The sequence below is a fragment of the Pteropus vampyrus genome, unplaced genomic scaffold, assembly GCF_000151845.1.
Source record: "Pteropus vampyrus isolate Shadow unplaced genomic scaffold, Pvam_2.0 Scaffold22, whole genome shotgun sequence".
NCBI classification, from domain to species: Eukaryota; Metazoa; Chordata; class Mammalia; order Chiroptera; family Pteropodidae; genus Pteropus; species Pteropus vampyrus.
Window position 1 is genome coordinate 8,310,665 of NW_011888803.1, and position 24,802 is coordinate 8,335,466.

The 24,802-nt window shown below is 33.3% G+C and overlaps 1 protein-coding gene across 2 annotated transcripts in view; it reads right to left on the reverse strand.

The window, feature by feature from the left end:
• ZNHIT6 (zinc finger HIT-type containing 6) overlaps positions 1–24,802 on the reverse strand; it is a 56,968-nt gene that overhangs the window by 17,294 nt on the left and 14,872 nt on the right. The window contains exons 6-8 of one of the 2 annotated variants that reach the window (XM_011355580.2): positions 10,670–10,738; positions 9,184–9,264; positions 7,693–7,770 (exon numbers count right to left, since the gene is read on the reverse strand). In XM_011355580.2, the coding sequence (XP_011353882.1) occupies positions 7,693–7,770; positions 9,184–9,264; positions 10,670–10,738 (228 nt within the window). The remainder of the gene's footprint in view (positions 1–7,692; positions 7,771–9,183; positions 9,265–10,669; positions 10,739–24,802) is intronic. The other variant, XM_011355581.2, reaches the window with a different exon arrangement.

The window sequence follows — 24,802 nt, forward strand, 5'->3', positions numbered from 1 at the left end:
AATTAATTTCTCTAAAGAGTCATAGGAAAAAGTATCTTATCTCTTAACTTCACAGTAAATTTTTAAAAATAGTTCACGTCACAAATTCAAAGGAATTAGAGCAACCTTAAAAAAAAAAAAAAAAAAAAAAAAAATCTCCCAGCATGGAAATTAAATAATCCAAGAGAAATAGCTCATACTTTTGCTTAAAAAAAAAAAAAATAGTGTTCCAAAATTATTAATCACAACTAGCATGGTAGAAAAGGACAGAATCCATGTAAGTACAACAGGGAAGTACCCTCAAAAAGATAAGAATCTGTGATGTTCATTAAATCAAAGCCTAGATAATGCTTTAATTTGGCTTGGGTTTAAAGTCTAAACTCTTCGTTTTATATGCCAATTATCAGAATTAGAGTCAAGGTAAAAAAAAAAAAAAAACAATCTGGAATGTTCATGTGAAGATGCCCATCCCCTTCATTGGGTACCTGTTATGCCTTATATATCAAATACATCTCTATTGCAGCATTTACCATATAGCTCTCCCTCCTTGAGGTGTTGTCTTTTATATGTCTATGTATCCCTAGGGTTTAGCACTGTGAAAAAGACAGACTTGAGCAATCTTAATCCACTGATACCTTACGTCAACGCTTGTCCTCTGAGCAGGTGCTACATTTTCTGAAGGAACTTTAAAGTATACTGGGCAACTGATATAATATCTTTCAGTAGCTCTCAATCTCTCTCTCCCTCTTTCTCTCTCTCAATTTCTATTTTACATACGGAGAACTGAAGCCCCTAACTGGTTAAATGATATAAAGTTACAAATGAACAATAAAAAAAATCCTTTAGGGAAGGGCCTGGTAAACTATGGTCAGCAGGCCAAATCTAGCCAACTGTCTGTTTTTGTAAATAAAGTCTTACTGGAACACGGTCATATTCATTCATTTATGTACTACCTATAGTTGCTTATGTGCTATAATGGCAGAGTTGACAATTGTGACCATATGACCCACAAAGCCAAAAATACTTACTCAGGCCAGTTACAGAAAAGGTTGTACAAGCTGTGCTTTAGAGTATTAAAGTGGTATTAACACCTATCATATACCAGGCATACATTATTTCAGCGAATCAGGTCATTACTTATTAAAAAATTAAGACTGACCTCCTACTATGAGAAAGTCACTAACTCAGCAGGAAATACAATAATGAAAAAGCCTAAGGCAGCCATTGTCTTCAAAAAGGCATTTAGCATCATATGGGACAGATTTTATTGGGATAAAATATAAGACAGGATTGCAGTACAAAACATTTTTTGAAGCTCAGAGGATAAAACATTATAACCAGTTAGGGAGGAAGGGATAGGCTCCACTGTAGAAACTGATAAACAACACTCTACTCAGAAGAATGGAGAGAAGAGGCAGACCATACAGAAAACTCATTATGGAGGCCAACCATGTAGACAAGATGGCAAGTGAAAAGTGAAAGATGGCTCTAAGGTCTTACATCTTGCTTACTAGAAGAATGACAGTGCCAACAACAAGGAATGAGTATCAACATTCACTGACTGTGTATTAGATGTCAGGGACATAATTAGCCCATTTAATCTCTATTTAAAACAACACCCACACCCAAACCCACGCACAAAATCAAGAAGAAATGGATGTGGCGTGATGAGATCTAGACATGCTGAGTTTAAGATTTAATGAGATGTGTAAGTGAAGACAGTGGCAGAAAAGGATTTGGAGTAAAAAAGGAAGAAAGGCTGAAAATATACCTAGATTTAAGAGTCATTTGTACACAAACAACAGTCGACAACATCTTAAATAAACAAGCTCTTGAAACTTCATATTCTTCCAATACCCCATTTATGTCAAAAGAAATGTGAACTAACAATGATTTAGCATCTGCCCTCCCTATGGTTAGTGGTGAGTGGCCTGTTGCGAGTATAGCTAATACTGAACTTAGAGGAGTATAAGAAATGATTTGGTTGAAAGAAGTTGTCATTTTTTAAAAAAGGTAATGCGTAATACAGTTAACTGCCATCACATATGGAGCTTTTTGTTTTATACATATTTCCTCCTTTTACTAAGAAAGTGATCTCTAAGATTGAAAGAACAAGAAAAACTCATATTCACTGAGTCAATTCAGTAAGATGTTGACCTGGATGTTGCACTTCATAATAAAAGAATATTTACTAAGAGTGATTTGCTATTTGCCAAGCACTGTGTTGCCAAGTAGCTGATTTGCATTATCTCAAAGTAATCTTCACAACAATGCAATACCCTTTCTGTCTTTATCTCCACTATCAGGTGGGAAAACAGAGGCTTAGGAACTTTCCATGGTCTGTGTCAAAGTTATAACATTATTTTGATTTTAAAAAAAAAAAAAAAAAAACTACTTTGATGTAGATTTTGAATAAAATGAAAAAGGTTATTTCAACTATCTCATAATTTGGGTTACGTTTGAGAAGCCATGGCTTAATTTAGTATTTATAATGATGAGACTTTTTGGTCTACAAAGTGTAGTCTGGAACTTTTTAAAGTAAGGTCAACATCTCTATATAATCTATAGATTATATATTCTGAAAAAATAATACAAATATTTCTTACTGGAATTATAAGTTCACTCTGAAAGAATCCTAATGATAAAGGATTAGTCTAGAAAGACCATTCTTTTTGAAAATAATGTTTCTGAAAATGATGTCACTTCTATGTGAAACTCAACATGCCCTAAAGCCTCTTCAGGACATACCTCCATATCTCAGTAAACAGATCTATGCCAGGAACCTCAGTCACCTATGGTTCGCATCTGTTTTCCTTACTACAACAGAACTGTACCCTATTAACTCTTGTAAAAACTCTAAATTTTATTTATATGCATAGAAGATTAAATGTGCTTAATTAATGGTTTCTGAGTAAATTTGAAAAGAAATCTCACAAAAGCTTAAACCACATCCTTATCAAAACCAGGATCTTATATAAACATCAAAGTAGCAAACATAAAAAACAGAAAATGTATTTCAACTTCTTTATGAAAATAGATAATTCCATTAATAAGTATAACAGACATAAAATTTAATAAGTTTGGGAAATTATGAATGAATGAACAGTATCAAAGCTGGGAATAATTCTAAAATCATCTGTCAATAATAACTCAAGTGAGCAGCAATACAATGGCTGCCTCTGATAGTGCCTGACATCATCACTACAGGCTTCTCTGGTTTAAAACCATTCATTTACTTTCTGAGAATAGAAAGCTGGTAAGAGATGATGTGGCAAGAGGGCAAGTGAGGCTTTGCTAATACAAGCACCTTATATGACTTCTCCCCCACAGGGAACGTAAGCTCCATAGAGGCAGGAACGGTTTTCCTTACCGATATTACCCTAACGTCTATAACAGTACCTCGATCATAGCGGGGACCCACCACAGGTTTGCTGAATGAATAAACGATTTTACTTAAGAAGCCATATTAGCTTTCATAAGAAGATGCAAATTAAAACCTTGTGGATTCTGGAAAGAAAACTCCCAAATAGATTAGCAGGATTGGTGCTGAGCTTAGTGTTAGACATATGTTCATGATCACCGAAATCTAAATATAAAAGTTGTGTAGGGCAAAGCTAAATCCTGGAAACATTTAAGATGGCTCTAGCTGATTAGGTATATCTTGAGACAATTGTAATAAGCCCTCAAAGAATGGAAAACACGACCAGTTGAAAATTGGCAACATCAAGTATTTGGTAAAAAGACTTTACTCTTAAGTCACTGTAAATCGTAGGCTACATTTAAAATCAAACAAGCACAAGGAAACTTCATGTTTCTGCCTTCTAAGCACTTTTCAAGAAATAATAAAATCTTCCTATTTAGCATGATTATCTTAAATTAGAAACCTAACATTTTATAACCTATAATAATCTTACTTAGATGTTTTCTGAATGTACTTTCGTTTAATGGTATAACTGTAATTAAGTATATAATCAGATGTAAATGCTCATCCTAGCCTACCTATGAATGTATTATCTAAAGAACAGTGTGGTTTAAAATATTTAATTAAAAAAATAAAAATCTATTTCTAAATATACCCCCATAATATCTAATTTCATTATTTATAATTAGAAAATACTTGTAACACTGGGAAGTTTTGTAGAAGTTAGGATAACTATATCTTGAGGCTGACTTAATCAGAAATATAAGGATGTACCTTACCCAAACCTTAGGCCCACCTTCAAGATAAAAGCTACCTCAACTGCAGTTTCTGACATTATTTCCTTAAAGTGATTCCATCGCTACTCAAAGTTAAATAGGGTGGCAATTTTTAAATCCAAAATTCCTGGTCCTGGGTTGTAACCTTCTACTTCCTCTTCTTTGGTATTTTCATATATCACATTGAGTTCAAGTAAACAACTCAAATGCAGAAATCTCCAGGATAGGTTTTCTACATAGATAATGTCAAAGTACTTTTCATGTTATTCTCTCTGGTTCAGGTTTAGTACCAAAAGAGCCTACTCTAGGTGTTCCTTAAAGTTACACCACTCACCTTTTACTCATTCATTTATCATTCCCTCCTCTTTGGGGATAAAGATTAACCTAAGGCCCAGCTTTAGTCCTCTCTGGGTACCTAAAGATGAGAGGTTATAAAATAAAAGAAAGTAAAGGACCTAAGGAAAATGAAGCACAGAGAAGCTGAGTGCCTAGAATGAGAACATCTGACCTTCATTTCGGTGCATTTCTCTGATCTTTTTTTTTGGTTCAGGTTTACCCTCTTTGGCTCTTTGTTAAAATAAGTCATACCAATCTGACTGGTACCTTCCTGTGTTCTGGTCTTTATGTATCTTGGCTTCTTTCTTTGCAACTGCATGAAATGATTTTCCCGACTTCTCCCTCTGGATCATGTCATGAATTTCTGCCACACTCCTAGAAAACCAAATCTGCTAAGACAAGCTGAGATCTCCATCTCCTCTGCCTCTTCATGAATTTATAGTACACATTTCCATGTTAAAAAAGAATGCTATCTGGGCCCAAGTAGTCTGTCCTCTATTATAGACTTTAAAATACTCAGTATCCTACCTTTACCTTTTATCACATACAATTTTGGTTTTCTTGAATTTTGGAAGATGATATTTTGCAGAAGAGTCATGTTTAACTGGTTTAGTGAGCTGGCACATTTCCTCATTGGCCACAGCCCAGTTTGCCTCGACTTAAAAATGGAAATATAACAAACTGTCTCTTTCAGGTAATGAAGGAAATAAAAATAGAAACAAACAAACATCCATAACAAACTAAAACAAAAAATCAAAAACTTTTGTTCTTAGCAGTTGTACCAAAATGAAAGGTTGCTTTTCCTAACTTTGGTAAAGAAACTTAATTATCTGGCTAATAGATTAGGTAAATAAGGTGACTGTGGGGTCAAGTTGATGCCAAACTCATCCAAATAAATATTTTTATTTAACTTTATATAAGCTATCTAGCGTTTCAAATATATACTTATTACTTTAGCTCTTTTCCCGTTTAGAAAATATAAAGTGTAGCTCATGTAGGGATGCTATATTTTCTAAGATTTGACATTTTCAGCGATCGAACTACTAAAAACAGAATGCTATAAATAGAATGATGTCATTTCTTTCCAAAGACTATCAATATACTAGAGTGATGAGAAAATCATAATAAAAGTGAGATATTTTATGGCAAACTTTGGGGGTAAGGTCAGGACTATAATCTGCGAATTATCTCAGGGTAAATGGGAAAAAAGTTAAAAAATAAAATAGTCCCATTCACACAGCCATTAAAACAGTAGTTGGTGGCTACTATTTGCAATTATTCAAGGTCAGATAAGCACATACCAAGCAAACAATGAGGCAATGTTTTATTCTCCTACTGCATTTAAGAATAAGAATTTCCTGAACCGAAATGGATAGTACCTTTTACTGTCTGCCTTCCAGTCCTCCTGGAGCCATTTATATATTTTCCCCACACCAGCAGTCTTTAACAAGGGGTTGGCAAATGCTCAGAATGGTGCTGAAGTGTTAGATTGTTGGACATGTCATGAAGTTGTCAAGAGAAACCTTGGAGAGGGTATGTTAGTTCCATGGCCTAGAGAAGTTGGGATGATACAACTATCCAAAACAAATCCACTTTTCATAAAGACTCTCAGATGTGTTCTCTTAGCAGGCTTATGAGACTAAGCCATAGTGTACGCATCAAGTATGCACCACAGTATGAAATGTGGACTAACTAGATAAAATATTTACATGAACTAACTAGATAAAATATGGTGCATATTTAGAAAGGAACTGAATTTGGAAGAAGGAAGAATGAATTATTGATTGATCAGAGGTAAATACAAGGGAGCAATGCAAATTGTTTTGTTTAAACACGAGTTATATGGAATTCACTTTAGGACTTTGCTAAACAAAACACAAAAAAGGGCACCTTTTACATTGGTATTTCTCATTAATTACCTAAATGACTGCCAATTTCAGAAATCACTGAATTTGGGTAATATGGATGTTATTACTCTGGATAACTATCTTTGCAGAAACCACAGAACTTACTATCCTTCTCTTATTTGGGACCCCAAATCTATTGGGGCAAAGAATGGAGTTAAAGTATGAACTACATGTAAGTACACTGAATTAATAAGTCTAGGAAAAGGACTACGTGACCGAAAACTCAAAATTTTCATCAATGAACTATGATAATAATATAAATCTGAGAATATCTGAGATATGTTGGTAAGAAAAGTGATCAATATTTGCTGTTTAGATTCATTCTTAGCTATGAATGTCTTGCAATCTTATGTGTAGACCTTCTGTAAGAATCCATTTATCTGTAGTAGTAGCAATAATAATAGTCATGGTAGGAATAATAAAAGCATGTGCTAAATGAATTATCTTAATTTCTCATGACAATCATAATTATTATTACCATCCCCATGTTGGACATGAGAAAACTACGGCAAGTGAGGTTTTGTAATTTACTCAAGTTAACATAATTGGGAGCAGGGTTCAATCCTAGCTCTGCTTTCAGTTTGGACTAAGCTATACTAGCAAATCAAATTACAGACAAGGCCAATCAGAATTAGTCTGAATAAGATATAGTAGTTTTGTTAATTAAACAATGAAAACAGGGGACGAGAATTACAGGTCTTAAAAGATCAGTGTTTTGTAATTCAGTAGGCTGACATAACTGGCACTTAAGCAAACTTCGCAGGGACTCTCAGAAATCGTTTATGTTGTCTTCTCATCATTCCATTATAAGGAACAGAGTCTGGTGATTTAAGAATTTTCTCAAATCAAACTGTTAGAACCTGTCTCCCTTCACATTTCTATACAGTATTCTTTCCACTGCAATATACTCAGTGATCAGTTGGTGACATGAATTTTTGCATTTCTAAAAGCAACAAGTTGAACACTGGAATTCTGGAACAACTGGAACTCTGTTGCAGAGAATATTTCTTGAAATAAGTTAAAATGCAACTTAGAAAGCTCTTAGTTGCACATGTTATTATTTTAAAATATTCTAACTAGGTGATTTTTCAACAGAAAATATTCTATGTGTGATTATTTAAAAATTTTAATATGAAAGTCATTTTTAAAAGCCTCGGCTTTGTTAATAGCCAGATAATTAGTGAAATAACTAGCTACTTAAGCTAATCGAGCCACTTAATTATATTGCAGAATTTAAAAATATTTAAAGAAATGGGGAGGGAAGCAATTTTACCTTACTAAATTTTGTTGCATATATTCGACCTTCATTAAAACCTGGACCCCTGTCTGAGAACGAATGTAGGCTTTCAACCTGAAATAAAAATGTTACATTGAAAGAAGCAAAATTGATTTTTAATATATTTCAAAATAGTGTCTATGGAAGACTAAGCATTTATGAGTAGCTAATAATACTTAAAATTCATCTATATAAGCATAGAAAAAGGGTTAAAGATATTTTCTAACCAAGGATCTGAATTTTAAAAAATTACCTTCCTTCTCTCTGTGTAATTAAGTTAAATTAAGAAACACTCATTTCAGTAATCTTGCAATTTAATTTTTTTAATGTATCTAATTTAGTGACAGTCATTTTGTTTTATTACCAAATATATAACCAATGATAACTGGATTATCAGTAATTAGGAAGAAAGACATATGTCTATTATGCCTGGCCCAAGACATTGTTTGATATGTGACATTAATCTGATTTGGTCTGGGTGCTACCTTTTATCAAAAGTAGATGATGAGATTTAACTAGAATTGGATCAGACACTTTAGAATCCACTCGGCGTAAATTGTAAATATCAGGTTACTCTGGAACCAAACCAACCATTCATATCCCAAGCAGGTACCATCTAGTGAAAAGAAAGTCAACTGGGTTTCTGTCCAGGAACACTAATAATTCATACTCTGATAATAGTTTCCTTTTTTAAGCACTGCCTACTATGTGCTAGGTCCTACACTAAGAACTTTATATATGTGATTTTTTAAAGCTTCAAAACAACCCTATCTAGTAGATATTATTAATCTCATTTTTATGATGGAGAAAAATTAAGGCCCAGAAGTAACTTGCTCCTGATCACACAGCTAATAATGGAAAGATGTAGCTATTCTAACCTAGACATTTATTGCTGACTCCACCATGCTATGTTAATCATTTCTGTTCATGCTGTATTTCTGGATAGGAAACAGAGTATATCTTACTTAGTTTTATGGAGACTTGGCTGAAACAGGATTTCCTGTCTTTAACAGTTACTCTGAAACTCCTCATTTTCAGTTTTTGCTTCAACTTGAAAGGCATTTTAGTTTAAGGGTTAAAAGTGCAGAGGCTGACTTCAGACTGCCTGGGTTTAAATCCTAGCTTCCCTGATTATCAGCTCTATGAAGTCACTTAATCATTTTAAGGCTCAGTTTCCCCATCTGTAAAATGGGTATAATGGCAGTAATTTACCTCAATGTGAGGATTAAATGAATACATTTATTAGTATCTAATTCAAAGACAGTCTGGAACACAATAAAGGGTAAGTGCTAACTATGATTATTGCTATCCAAAAGCATCGTCTCCAACTGACAAAGCCTTCAGTAAAAACAAAGGAAATGGGACAGAAAGTAAATGGCACTGACACATAACATTCCAATAAAGTCATGACTTTACATAATAAATATGCACATAGCAAATACAACATTTTTAATAATTTTAGAAAGTTACAATTTTAAAAAAACATACCTTTGACGAATTACAGGATCAGACTTCTCAGGATCAATGTAAGCTCTTAGGATTTCATTAATAGTTTTATCATCTGGCACTCTTCCCAACAAAGGAAAAATGAAAATAAAACATATTATCATTTATAATTTTCTACTAGAGGTATTAACTTAGAATTACTAAATATTGTGGCTTTTTTTTTAGCCGAATACAGACCATGTTTTTATTTTACTTTTGGCAATATATAATGTCCTGTTAAGCAAAAATTACTTAGAAAAATAGCTCAAAAAGACTTCTTGGAGACACTTAAAGTCTTAAAAAATAGTATTTTGAGACGCTCCCTATAAATTAATTATAAAAGTATGAAAAAAAAGTATGATGCCTCTTTCAACGCACATCTGTGCTCAAAGATGAAAAGAAATGTCAGGATGAAATATATTTGAAAGCTGCAGAAATAAAAAATATGAAAAAAAGGTTTCAGATTATGCTAATTTCAGTGCGTGTTCAAGTTTACTCATTCTAAATCATAAAACCAGGTTACAAATTTGATACTACTGAGACGAAGCATGGTAAGTTTTCTGATTTTCCTATATGTATGCACATTGTTTTTTAAACTATAAAGCTGAGAAACAAAATTAAGACACTGTTTTGAACTAGTAACTTATCTCAGTCATTTATACATATTCATATACACTATTGTGTAATACAGTCCTATCTGTAAAATTTAAGTCCTTCTCCTGTCTTTAATCTTGTATGTACCTTCGAATAAGAAAGTTTTTCACTAAATTCCATGACAATTACAGAGGACATTTATCTATAATGTAGATATATGCTAAAAATATTACTTAAAAAGCAACTTTAAAATTTTCCTAACCCAAGGAATCAAAACACAACTATTAAAATTTTTAAATGGCATTTGAAAATGTTCATAAAAGGGTAAGAAACTATTTATGCAAATTAATTCCAATTATAAGTATACCTATGTACATGCATACAATAATATATTTTCTGAGGGATGTACTATGATGTTAATAGTAGTAATCTCTGTAGAGTAAAATTGTGGATCATTTTTCACTTCCTATATAATCAGCCAGCTTAAGAAATAGACAGTTTCCAGCCTTCTTCATTCTCCCTACATCTCTCTCCTTAATGCCTGCTTCCCTTGCTGGAGTGAACACCACCACGATTTCTGTGCTAATCATTTCCCTTAGTTTTACCACTTCTGTAGGTATTTTTTTCATATTTGCGAACAGAATCAAAGTCTATGAAGTCTTCATAACTTGATTTTCTCAGTCAGCATTATTTTTAAGATTTATCCACATTGATGTGTGTAGCTTGTATGTCATTCATTTTCAGTGATGTTTAGCATTTCATAGTATCAATATACCACAACTTATCCATTCTAATATTGACATACATTTATTGAGATTACATTTAACAATTTACTTTAAATATAGAGACATAATAAAAACAATTTAATTCTTAATAGACAGTGGTGATACTTTACCTTTTCTCTACGTATACAGCTTGACTCTGCGGAAATTGCAGTTTCACATGCCAACAAAACTGCTGTTTTCTAAGAGAGGAAATAATCATGTGAGGATCAAGGTAGAAAATAAAAGTGTGAACACAAAGCAAATTTCCTAAATTTTTGTTTTCAGATAACAATTCTAAAGTATTTAGATTTTAATGTACTTTGTTTCTACCAAGAGCTATTTATTATCACTTTTCTAGGATTTTAGAGGCCAAAATTTTAAAACAATATACTTGCAAGGATTTTTAAAGACAAAAAAAAATTAAGTGAAGCAGTTCATAATTCCAAGGATTTCACGTTCCTGAATTAGAAGGAAATTTCTCAGGGGGCTTTTGATATCAGTGTGCTACTACTTGACGTTTACAAATAAATTTCCTCATGACTAAAAACAATAAGCTGATGTCTTTTCCTGATTAGTCTGGAAATTAGGTGAATGAAGTATTGTCTGGTTGAGACCAGCTGGCTGCATATACACTTCTGAGCCATGAGTACGTGCATTCAGTAGCAAAACAGTAGACAACACGTTGGTTGCTAAGCAGAGTGCACTCTAAACTAGAGTCCCTGTGCTTTCAGGTCTAAATTTTGGTTTGGTACAGGACCAACAGCAGTAGTAATTCACTAAACGTCTGTTTTTAGAAAAATGACTGTATGTTTTCTATTTAACATGTCTAAATTTGGTGACACTATATACCATTACTTTAAAAAAATATTTAATGCTCAAAATATTGAATCATTACATAAATTTAAATGTCTTTACTACATGATAGTTTTACACATTTTTTCCTTACTTAAAAGAAATTTCTAACAATCTACTGGCAAGTTAATAGCCAATAGCATACTCATACAAATCTATGCCTTAGCAAACATGCTCCCCCGCCAAACGTCTATATAATTAAATTTTCAGTTAACACAATTAAGTATCTCCCACCAAACATCTATATAATTAAATTTTTATCAGAACACAATAACCATAAAATCAAGTGAAAATTCTTCTATTAGGGTAAGTTATCACAGATCTGGTTAAGGATGTTTTCTTTAATAACAAAACAGTTTTTGGCAGTAACTAGAGAAAAATATGCTTGATTATGCTTAGGTTGATAGTGCCACTTATACAAGAAACAATCGTTTTAAGTTTCATACTTTTTTATAGGATAAAGTTGTATAGCACCCTTCACTAATTTTTAAATGAGATGTCTAAAATCCCAGAAAAAAAAACTTAAAAATCTGAATGTAAATACAACAGTTAAATAAATAATTCTTCCAAAAGAAAATACCTTGCAATGTTTGTTACCTGTGAAACAGGCACAGCACAATATCACCATTGACAGGCTGAGAGACACTACATTCTTCTCTTAGTAAGAAATAAACTGATTTTTAAATCTTAATGCATAACATTGTTTCTTTCTAAATATATTTATTTTTCCATGTTAAGTTACAGGGGAAAAAATTATGAACTTGTCATCTTATAGAACTGTAAATCATACTCAATCATCCCATCATTGCTTGAGTAATTTCAAGAACCATTCCCATTTCTTAACATTCAATAGACCCTAAATACCTTCAGAAAGTACTCAACATTCCAAAAACAAGAGAGAAAAGCCCTTGGAGATCATTTTATTTGCTGTAGTTAACTACTTGTGGTTATAAGGAAGTCATTCATTACTGTTTTATTATATACACATTGCTAAATTATGAGTATTTTAAAAATCTTTCTATATTTGGCTTCACTTCAAACATGAACAAATTTGAAAAGTACATTTACTTTTTAAAAATGTGATCTTGCAACATCTCAAAAACAAAAAGAGAATATAAAGACTACTCAATGTACTTACATTCAGATTTAACCAACTTGCATATTGCCATATTTATTTGAGATTTTTTTTTTCTTTTAAGAAATAAAAAGTTATGGATATGGATAATGATCCTTTGTACTGATCCTTGATCCAATTCCCTTTCTATCATCAGAGGTAACTACTGTCTTGAGGTTGAGTGTGTATTCTTGCCATTCATGGTTTTATATTTTATATACACATATATACACATATCTATAAACAGTATAGTATCTTGTGTGATATTAACATTTATTTCAATGTTATCATATTCTAAAAATCCTGTGCTTTGCTTTCTTTATTTAAGTTATGCTTTAGAGATTTATTTATGATACATATAGATTAAATACATTAACTTTAATTGTTGCACAGTACTCCACTGTGTGAAGAATGCCAAATCTCCATTCTCTATTGATAGACATATGACTACTTCAATTTTTTACCATTTGTTCTTCCATATTAAATCACAGAAAAAAATAAATAAATAAAAGAATATCCCCAGGGATGAGGCTTTCATTTACCGCTACCAGCACACAGAACTAAAAGTTAACTAAAACTAAAAACTAAAAAACTAAAGTTTTTTCATTGAAAAAAACCGCCTGTACTTTTTTAGTCTATAGTACTATAAGAGGCATTTGAGAACACTTATTCAGAGTAAAATATTTAAGTGAACAAGTAGAGAGAATGAAGGATATTATATAAAGAATTCCTAAAATGAGAAAGTTAACTATCTCTAAAGTAGTTTCCAATTCTTTGGTGTTCCTGAAACTGATGTACCCCTGACATGGACAAATAAATCTCCTCCTAAGTCTCAAAGAATTAAGTTTATTTCCCATTTTTCATAATTATGTACTATACTGATACATGTCTCACTTAAAATAATACATATAACCAAAGTGCCCAAAACATTACTTGCGAGGGGAACTGTAATTAATTATGTATATATTTTTCATTTATATTTATGTTTTTAAAAAAACACACTTCTGTAAGGAAAAAAATAAAAGTAATGCTTCAGTGAGTATCTTTATGTATATATATAACTTTCTGTATTTTGGATTATTTACTAAAGATAGATTCCAAGTAGAATCATTAGGATAGAGCAGTGTTCACATTTTGGACCAGATAATTATTATGGAGGTGAGCGTGGAGACACTGCCCTGTGTATTTTAAGATGTTTAGCAGCATCCCAGGTCTTTACTCACGAGATGCCACTAGCAACATCCACTCCCTCAGTTGTGACACCTAGATATTTTCAGATATTGCAAATGTCCTCTGGGAGGCAAAATCACCACTGTCTGAAAGCCATTGGAATAGAACTTTAAACACTTACTATTACTCTTAATGCATTAGGACTACTCTTCTTAAATTCAGCAAAATGCTTAACGCTATAATAATGTCAATGTGTCCTTGCCATATTTATCAACATTCATAAGAATGGAAATACTGTACCAAGAATATTCTAGTAACTTAGGCACCCCAAGGCACTACATGATAAGAGTTTGATAATAGACTGGTGAAGTAATTAATGGTGGCAATTATTAAACTTAATGTTCCCTCTGGACAACCTGATAAAGTAACAGAAATATGGATCTCTTCTGAGTCTCATGAAACTGAAGTAACTATTCATGCATAGCAAAGCTTTTGCTCCTCCTCCCCAAATATCAACACACATGCACACACTCATGCATTCTCAATGGGGGAGCATCACCCCAAAAGCGGTGAAAACCAGTTCTTAAGAGGGTAAAAATAATCTTAGCTATTATAACGGTTTATGGCCCTCCAAAGGGCCACTGTACATAAACAGATATATAGTATATCTGTGGTATCAAAATATCATGAGGGCAATTAGAGAAAAAAATGTCTAAAAGAGCCCTTTGTGAGACGATAATGAAAAGGCTGAGAAACACTTAGACTATACATGTAGTAAATGAGGAAAATAAATATTGTTTTATATGTACTTTGTTTCAGTGAGTTAATATAGGGAACTTATTTAACAACTCTTGCTTGCTAGAAACTATTAAGGATCATTTTATCCCATATTTTCAAGAAAGTGATATGCGGATGAAGAAACGAATCTGGGGCTAAGTTCTATACCCATATGGTCAATTATTCTTCTGATTTCATGACTTAAAACTGCCAATTTTCACCTCTGGAGAGCTACCATACTTCTAAGGAAGGAGATACAAATCAAAAGTCATCAGATTCTTTTAAATGGCACTGCTCTATTGATACGATAAGATGTTCAAGCCAATTTATAACCAGAGTAATGTAAATAGAAATGAAATATTTTCACCTACCAGATTTACAAAGATGCTGTTAAAATTATAAATCTTAGGGAAGTGTGATAAAATGGACACTCTCCATTACTGTCAGGAGTATGAACTGATGCACGTTTCTGACAGTTCAATTTCATAAAAGCTATAAATAGAAAGTTATACTGAAAAATAGTATACTTTTGCCTTAACAGTTTTATTCTCAGGAATTTATCCCAAGGAAATAACTGGGCAAGTAATGACACATGTACAAAATGTCCACTGTACTACTTCCTATAACAAAAAAATAAATAAATCTAAATGTATACTGATTAAATAAATCATGGTAGATCTACATACTGAGACGATGAGGCAGGACTAAGGTAGAAACACGAGTATGTTAAATAATGGCATTTATATTTAAAAATATACATATTCATACATGTATTTATAAGTATAAAGATGTGCCCCCAACTTTTAACTATGGCTATTTCTTAACATAATAAAAGGACTTAATTCTTACTTCATATGTCTGTATTTAATAACATTTTGACATGATTTGCTATTTTTCATAATCAGTAAAGTCAAAGATGTTTTCATGGGGAAGTGCAGAATAGTAATCATAGAAAAGACAGAAATAATTCTAAATTCTTTTTAAACTTAAAAATATTTCATTATTCAAAGTTTTAAGATGTTTCCTTTTTATCACAGAAATTATTACCAAACTAGAACTAGTGTTACTTATCTAACTAATCATTTTGACAGCTTCAAAGCTATTTTCCTCAAAAAAATATGCTACAATTAAGAGTTACAAATGGAGGCTGAATTCTGAGAAGATTTCCAATACAAAGTTGAAATGAGTTAAAATATTTTTATTCTTAAATCCTACTCTTTTTAACAATTTATTACTTAATGTGATCTCTGTGCCTCAGGTTTCTCACAGTTAAATAGGGATGCCAACAGTATTTATATCATAGGATTAAATAAGTAAATATATGTCAAGAGCTCAAAACACAGCAACCAAAAATGTTAGCTACTGCTATTATTACCATTGTTATAATTCTATATTCAATCCAATGTCCTGAATTAATGAGGCTTGGAACAGGATACTGACAGGGCCTTAAATGAGAATATTTCACCATGAATTCAAAATCAAATTCTACTTAACACTGAATTTAGTGTTTAGTGGCTAATGGTAAAACTGGATATGTTGATTAATACCAAAATGTAAAAGACTCTGAATGTTCTGCTAAACGGTATGGATTTTATTCTGTAGCTAATGCACCAACAAACATTTACAAAGAAGAGTGAATGAAATGAGGCCTTACAGAGAGACTCAATGTCCTACCACTTAACTCTCCTAATAAGTGTTTCCCCTAGTATATTCAGGATATTAACTTTTCAGTCCTTGTTTGCAGTTATTAAGGGAAGGATTTTCCACTACTTTTGAGAAAGCACAATGACATATTATGTCAGTTCAAGAATGCCTGAAATTTTTACTTCTATTTTTTAAATACTGGTGACTCCATGAAGTAAATAAGCTAAAGCTAGACTATCTACATGTCTGATTTCTAGAATAGTATACCACTAATTAAATTAGAAAAGTTTCCAGGTTATAAAAATTATCAGTAGATCCTTTTACCAGAGAACATTAGCAAGTAGCAACAGTAATAACAACAGTTTATTACGTGTTTTTATATGTCAGGCATTGTTTTAAATACATTTATTAATTCATTTAATTCTTGTAACTCTATGACACAAAATGCCATTATTTCATTTTAAAGATGAGAACACCAAGGTAGAGAGAAGAAAGTCACTCCTCCAAGGTCATTATTCAGCTAGAAAGTGGCAGACCTGGGCTTTGAATCTATGTAGTACAGTAACTCTAAAGACTATGTTCTAATCTACTATATTATTTTTAACTTTCCAGAATTGAAAATTCAATAACGAGCCATGTATTTTTCTTTATTATTAGTTCAAAAGTATCTCAATTATATTTTTTTAAATATTTGCATCCATATTTGAAATGCTTTTTAAGAGTTATAGTGAACATTTTCAAGCCTACTTGGCTGTCCCGTACCAATACCCTTCTTCCTAATCCATCACCATACTTTGATAAATTGACCCCATCCCTATTTCCAGGGGTATGTACTTACTGGTTAGCTTAAGAAAATCACTATTGTATATTCTCCTGAACACAATGGCTCAGGATTGGGTAGATGGCTTTAGTTAGTCCAATCATGGTGAATTTCAGGTTTTCTATCCAGTATCGCTGGGAGAGAAGCACTCCTGGATATTTACTATAAACCATAATTTTACCATGAGCAACTTATGGCCATGAGGATTGAGCTGACACCAGAGAGGATACAATGGAGAATCAGCAATAAACTGGGTCTTTGATGATAAAATTGAGTCACCATATCTATTAACTCTGAAGTCTATTCTGCCTCTGGACATTCAATTACGATACCAATAATACATCCTTTTAACAGCTCAAAGCAGTTTGAATTGGGTATTTTACTTCATGCAACATAAAGCATCCTAATTGATAAAAATTTTCTTCTTTCTAGGTTTCACTTTTCATTTCTAAGCAATATAAAAGATAATCTGTGAATTATCAACTGTTATGAAATATGGAAGCAGCAAATAATACCTGAAGGAATTTCAGGAAAAAAAAACTGGTTTCTTCCACATTTGGTTATAAAATCTTATTTTAATTTAAAGCAGAAAGAAATCTACCAAATTTTGAAATCTTCCAAGGAAAAAGCAAATGTACAAAATAATCTATATAATCCTTCACTCACAGCATTTTATCTTTTAAAATGTATTTCTAGATCAACATTTAAAGTCTGAAAAATAAAAGAAGCTATTCCTCATAAGAATAATCCATCTATTTTATTAGGGTTGGTATCATAATAAGTGTTTCTGGGAGAGTGAATATAAAGGATCTGTGTAGTTACTTAGCATGGATTAAAATTACTGTAATTGGGGAGAATGAAAACCAAAATTTTATGTCTCACATCATTATGAAAATACTTTGTAAAGTTCCAGTTATATATTATATTTTGCTCTTTTAAAAATTAGTTTCAAAACCACATGATAATAATAGGAAATATGTTAAGTATGTGGTATTGGCTTTAGTAGACAGTATATTAAAAACATGGATGTAAAAGAGGAAGATTGAAATGAAAAAGTATATTTGCTTCAAATAATTGATAAATAGCTTAGTAAAGCAGTTATCAATTGGAAGTGGTATTAACCTGGGAGGTGGGGGCATTTGAAAATGGGCAGTTTTGATTGTTCTCAAAATGGGGAACACTTTAGGCATTTCGCTGGTAGGGACCAGAACTGCTAACCTTCCTATAATGCTTGGGAAAGTCCCATACAACAAAATTGTCTTGTTCAAAATGCCAATAGAGCCCCTGCTAAGAAACACCAGAATGCAAAAAGGAGAGCAGATATGTGCATACCCAAAACTGAATACCAGCACTAAATTCTGGCATCTGTTTCACATTACCTGCAGAGAAAATATGTACTATAGGAATTCTGAAAGGAGAAATAATGGAGAAGATGAGCTATCATGTGTACTTTCACTGATGGCTAGGAAGTATGGAAGGGGAAGATGTTTTAGGATTAAGAATAGTGACCTGCCTGCGTACATTTAGTTGAATACATTAGGAAATTAATTGGGGACAGATTATGAAGATCCATATTTACTACAGATCCCTCATAGAAACAGGAACATTTTCTGCTCAAAGTATGACTCTATCTAAATTCCCTTGCGTGGCATATAGGTCCTGCAAGGTCCAGCCCCAGTGGGGCTCTCTCCAGCCTCATCCCCTACCATTTAACAACTGACACCCTAGTTTCTAGACACACTAAACTACTTTCCCTGTCTTAAATTTGCTACTCTATCCTTTTGCATCTGATGTTCTCACTATAACCCATCTTTCTCTTCTGTTTGGATAAGAACCTAGACTTGAAAACTACTCCTTGTCCTTTAAAAATCTGCTTGAATTCTATCTTCTCTGCAAGGTCTTTCCAGTCCCCAGTTCTCAGTGAAGAACACTTCCCCAAGGCTGGGGCACTGAGCCCACCTCTGTGCTCCCATAACACTCCATGAGTACTCCATCAGAGCATAACCTACAAAAGGTGTAAGAGTTAGCTGACTTAACTTGTCTTCCTACTGACTGAACTACTTAAAAAAAAGGACAGTGACTTATTAGCACACGGATCCGTGGTTTGAAAGGTAGAAGTAAACAGCAGAATCATCTGGTGCTTTCCTTTTTTAAATTAAAGACAATTTTTTAGAGCACTTTAAGGTTCACAGCAAAATCAACAGGAAGGTACAGAGATTTCCCACATACCCTCTGATCCCACACATGCATAGCCTCATCTAGTGATTTTAAAAAATAAAGATGCCTAAGCCCTGCTCTAGGCTCAGTGAATTAGCAATTCTGTTGGTCAGCCCATGCATTTGCATTTTGAAATTGTTCCAGTTAATTCTGATGTGTTCTCTAAAGTGAAAACTGCATACTACACAAAACTGGCACTAGTACTGTCCTCATTTTACAAATAAAGCAATGGGTATAAAGGGGTAGGTAACTTGTCAAGAAAACTCCCTTACGCATAAAGATTAAATTGTCATGTTTAACACAAAATAAATATTCAAGAATTATTAACTACATTATTATTCCTCCTTTAAAAAGCAAATTCACAGAGGAAGACTTACATTATTTTGCTTAATGAGAAATACTTGAAACATTATATTTCCCACTGCCTGAAAGGTAGCAGTTTCAAATGGGGAAGGGTGATAAGAAAAAGGAGTTGACTTCAGGCCATGGAATGGGGTATAATACTTGAGAGCTTCAGACACTCCAAGGCCAGGAGATGAGATGACAAATTTCATCTATTGGCAACTCTGCCTATGGCCTGTGAAGGTACCTCTGCACTAATGACTCCTACGGGACAGAAGCATTCAAGAATTTTGAGCAGGTGACCATTATTGTAAAAACACATTTTAGAAAGATTTATCTGGCAGCAGTGTATAAGTGACTGAGGTGAGGAGACACTGAAGGTAGGGAAAGCACTTAGAAGTTCCCCATTAGTCCAGGGTGAGTCAAGATGGCCCTGCAGGGGAAAATATAGCTGATAAATGCTGCAGTGAAGAAAAGGGAAAAGGACATATTATTCTAGAGGCATATCATGAAGGAACAGACTTGGTTGTCTAGGGTAAGACTTCCCTAAGTGAACCAGTTTGGGGGCCCCAAGAAGATCAACAGAGTTTGGTTTTCCATTTTCATGAACGCTGGCTAACTGCTGTTGTGGAAAGGTACACCCTCTGTGAAGCTACAGGCACTTCCTTACCTCTGTCTACAAGACCCAGTAAGGAAATGCCGGACTGGGGAACCATTAGGTTTTTATTCTTTCAAACTGTGTTTTAAGTCCCTACTGTTGCTCTGAAATTATTACATCAAACTATATCAAAGCTGTTATGGCAGAGAAACCGGAGAGCTAAACATTTTCAATTAGTTAATAAGTTGTACTGAGCACCTATTATGTAATCCCCCAAAGATCACCGCAAAATCCAGTTGTTCTCCTCATAACCACAACTGCTAAACCCATCATTTCATTTTCCTTTGCTCTCTTTTCTAAACTCAGTTTGCAGCTGAGTAACAAACCGTCATATAAGACACCGTGCATAAAAAATAAAGTGCTTTAAGAAGTGTATCACCACATAATTGTTTCAGGAAAAAAGTGCTACTGACATTATGCAGAGCTGGATGAGTAAATCATTGCAATATAATTAGAACGCTGTAATTTCATCCAAAGGACAAAAAGTAATTTTTGAATCCGTAAAAGATTATTTCTTTACAACAGAGACATCTAGTGGCTAGCTTCTAAATCAGAACTGGAGCTCAAATATTAATTCACACTTTTGTTTAATAATGGGCACACTTCTACTATCTTAATAACTTTGTCTAAGAGAGACCCATGGCCAGAGAGCTAAAGAACCGTGGGACAAAAAGAAGTTTAAAACTCAGTTCTAAGCTGATAGCAGTAAAAGAATGGTAAGAAGGATTGGGTGGCTTAGAACTGAGGGCTGAGGTCAGGTGGAGACAGAGTGGGGGGAGAAGATCAAATATTGGGCCCATTTCTGGGGAATGGGTGGTCAGCTCTCACCTAAGAGTCCAAGCCTGGAGAGAAGCTAAAGATATTATTGGGGAGGAGTCTCAGTCCAATTCTTTTTAATCTTTTTTCCAACTGACAAATCAAAGTGCGTCCCCCACTCCACTGCCTAATCTTCAGACCCAAATAGCCAGAAAAATAAAATGAAGAACTTATGCAACCAAATGACACATGTTACCCAAGCACAACCATACATGTTTGGTGTCCTTGGCTTCCTGCAGCAAAACACTAAAACACAATTAAGAAAGAGTGGTAGTCATGAATGAAAACATGGACTTTCATGTGATAGCATCAGAAAACTTTTCAAAGATTATATTTACAATTCAAAATGTATCACAGTCCTGCCCACATCAATCAATGTCTTTTTAAATTATTTTTAAAAATTCATTTATTCTTAAAATAAGCATTATGTGCACAGGGTCTAAAATTCAAAAAGGTACAAAAGGGTACATAATTCTCAACCCTGTCTCTAAGCATCTATATATAAAAACTTTATTTTTCACACAATGGCAGCATATAAAGAACATGGTTCTGCATCTATTTTTATTCACATAATAATACTTCTGGCAGTTCATTCCATATTAGTGCATTTAGAGCTGTTTCATTCTTTTTACATTGTAAAGGTTTACCACAATTTATTTAGGCAGTCCACTACTGATGAATATTTAGATTCAGACTACTCTTTAGCTATTGCAAACAATGCTGTATTGAATTCCTTGCACATATTTCATTTTCCTTATGTACAGTTATATCCATCAGAGAAATTCCAAGTAGAATTGCAGTAACTATCATGCTTTCCTGATCCACCTCTTTCCCGCTCATGACCTTACTTACCTTAATGCTGGAGAAGGTGCTTATTTTAAGCAATTAGGGCAACATGGTAGAGAAGATAATCTGAAAACCCTTTCAATAGCATAGTAAGAAATCTCAGAGAAATAGAACAAACATACTAAGCTCATCATCAAGTATGAAAAATCTCAGGGCCAAAAGGAAGCAGGAACTGAAAACCACAGTGGAATGTTAAAAGTATGCATGCTCCAGAGGCCTTTGCCAATGTTGGTAACCAAGAGGCTGGTGTTTCAACAGTTACTGGGTGACATGAGACAAGATACTTGGGCCCACATAAACTGTAGACCTTAAACTGAGATCACTGAATAAAATCAGTGAAAGGATGAACCAGAAAAATCCTGCCTATCAGCAAAGGGAGACAACAAGAAAAATTGTCAACCTCAGCTTGGGCTCTAGGGAGAGAAAAAGGCAGCTGGGGAGAAAGGTTTCAACTGAGAATGAAGCTTCCACAAATGGATCTCGGATTCAGATTATTACTAATAATATGAATAGTATGGTCTGAGAAACTTCAGACTAGGAAATTAAAGAGGGTCCTGGATTGATACCACAGAGTATCTGGCATTAGCAAATGTGTACCACCTTCTACATAAACTTGAGTGCACAATTACATTTTAGAAAAAAAAACAAGGAAACAAGAGTCATACCATAATCACGAGTCAACAAACATCAGGCAGCAGTAATACACTTCCTAGGACTTCACATACTGTAATTATTGATACAGATAATAAATATTCAAAATTGGTGAACAAAGGAAGCTTAAAACATGCGAAAGAAATTCAATTCTATCTAAAAGACCAGATACATTCAGGAAAGAAACAGAACTTTAAAAAAAAAAAAAAAACCATAATTGAAATAAACAAACAAGAAAAACAGTGCATGGGCTAAAGATCAGATTAATTAGACACAGCTGAGGAGAGAAAATGACTTGGGGGGACACAGATGAGTAAATTACCCAGAATGTAGCAAAGACAAATAAATAAGAGACCAAGATAACGCATTAGAATTTTCCAGAACTCATTCAGAAAGCACAATAAATCCCAAGGAAGATAAAAAGAAACTACATGAAGACACACATCATAGTGAAACTGCAGAACTGTAAAGACAAAATATAAAGATCTTAAAAGTAATTGAAAGAGAAAAAATAAAAAGGCTATATAAAACAATAGTATTCTCAACAGTGGAAATGAGAAGTGAGAAGACAGTGGAATAAAAAAATGAATTACTAAAATAAATGTCATCTTGAGATATTTCATATTCAGCTAACCTATCATTCAAAACTAAGGATGAGCTATATCAGTGGTCCCCAACCTTTTCGGCACCAGGGACCAGTGCTCCTATGAGAATCTAATACTTGATGATCTGAGGTAGAGCTGAGGCAGTGATGCTAGCGCTGGGGAGCGGCTGCAAACACAGATGAAGCCTAGCTTGCTAGCCAGCTGCTCACCTCCTACTGTGTGGCCTGGTTCCAACAGGCCACAGACCAGTACCAGTCTGCAGCCCAGGGGCTAGGGATCCCTAAGCTATATGATTCCATATATATAAAATTTTAAAACTGGCAACATCTTCGGGGGAAGAAAATTAGAACAGGTTATCTTTGGGGAGGAAAGCTAATTTGGAAAAAGCTTTCTGGGGTGGTGATAATGTTCTATACATTCACAGGAACCAGGTTCTATAGATTTATACATCTGTCAAAGCTTTAAAAAAGTGCGCTTATGATTTGTACATTTCATTGCATGTAAATTGTATGTCAATAGAAAAAGTGAGCTTTATATCTTTTAGATAATTGTTTAAACTACAGCATTTTTTTTTCACTGAACGTATCATGCATATCATTCCATGACAGTACTTCTACATCTAATTTTGTTTTTATTTAACGGCTGCATAGCATTCCATGGCATGAAGTTACCATCATTAATTTAACTCAGAACCATATTGATGGATACTTGAGGTTTTTGACAGCTTTTATACTACTATAAACAATGCTGCAAAAGATATATATGGACACATACCTCTCCGTGAAATGTATTAATACATTTGTGGGCTAAATTCTTCGAGTAGGCATACATAACATTTTGAGAAACAGTACCAAACTGCCTTCTAAAAATGACTACTAATTTATACTCTCAAGAACAGTGGAAGAGGAAAATGGCCTGTCTAACCCATACCTTCATTAGACTAGATATTACTAATAAATGCAGCCATATAATAGGTATGTATATATCTTAGCAGCCATATAATAGGTATGTATATATCTTTCCATGATATATGTACATATATATCTATGATCATCTGTTATCCTTTGCCCGCTTTCTTTAATAAGTTGCTAGTCTCTTTCTTGTTAATGCATAAGCTTTTTTTGTCATATATGTTAAAGATTTTTTTTATCCAGTTAGTTTTTTTACTTTATTTTGGTCGTTTTCTGTCATCCGATTTTAAAAAAATAAGTAAATTTAGCTATCTTTTTTCCTTATGGCTTTGGCTGGAATGTTTCCTCCCTTCAAGATTATGAAAATATTCCAGTATTTTTTTAATTTCATTTTAAGTTTAAGATTTTGATCCACCTGGAAGTTCTAGTAAAAGATCAAGCCTTTTTCCACCAAATGGCAAGCTGTCTCAATCGCATTTGTGGACTAAGTAATTATCTGTATTAATTAGAAATGCTAACTTGATCATATAACAGAAACAGAATACCAAATATCCTTCTGTCTATTTTCTACAATTTAAGGTGACTATAGATTTCTATGTCGGCACCATAAAACTACTAGAGTTTCAAAAATTTTAATGAGTCCAGCCTCATTACTCTTCAGGTTTAACCTGGTGCTTCTACTATGTTTATTCTTCAAAATGAACTTGTCATTTTATCATGAACTCTTTCCTTCCTCTCAAAGGAAAAAAAAGAAAAAAAAAATGAAAAACCAAAATCTTATTAGTATTTTGATTAGGATCACATCAGATCTAAAGATCGTTCATTTAAGAAATAAATATTA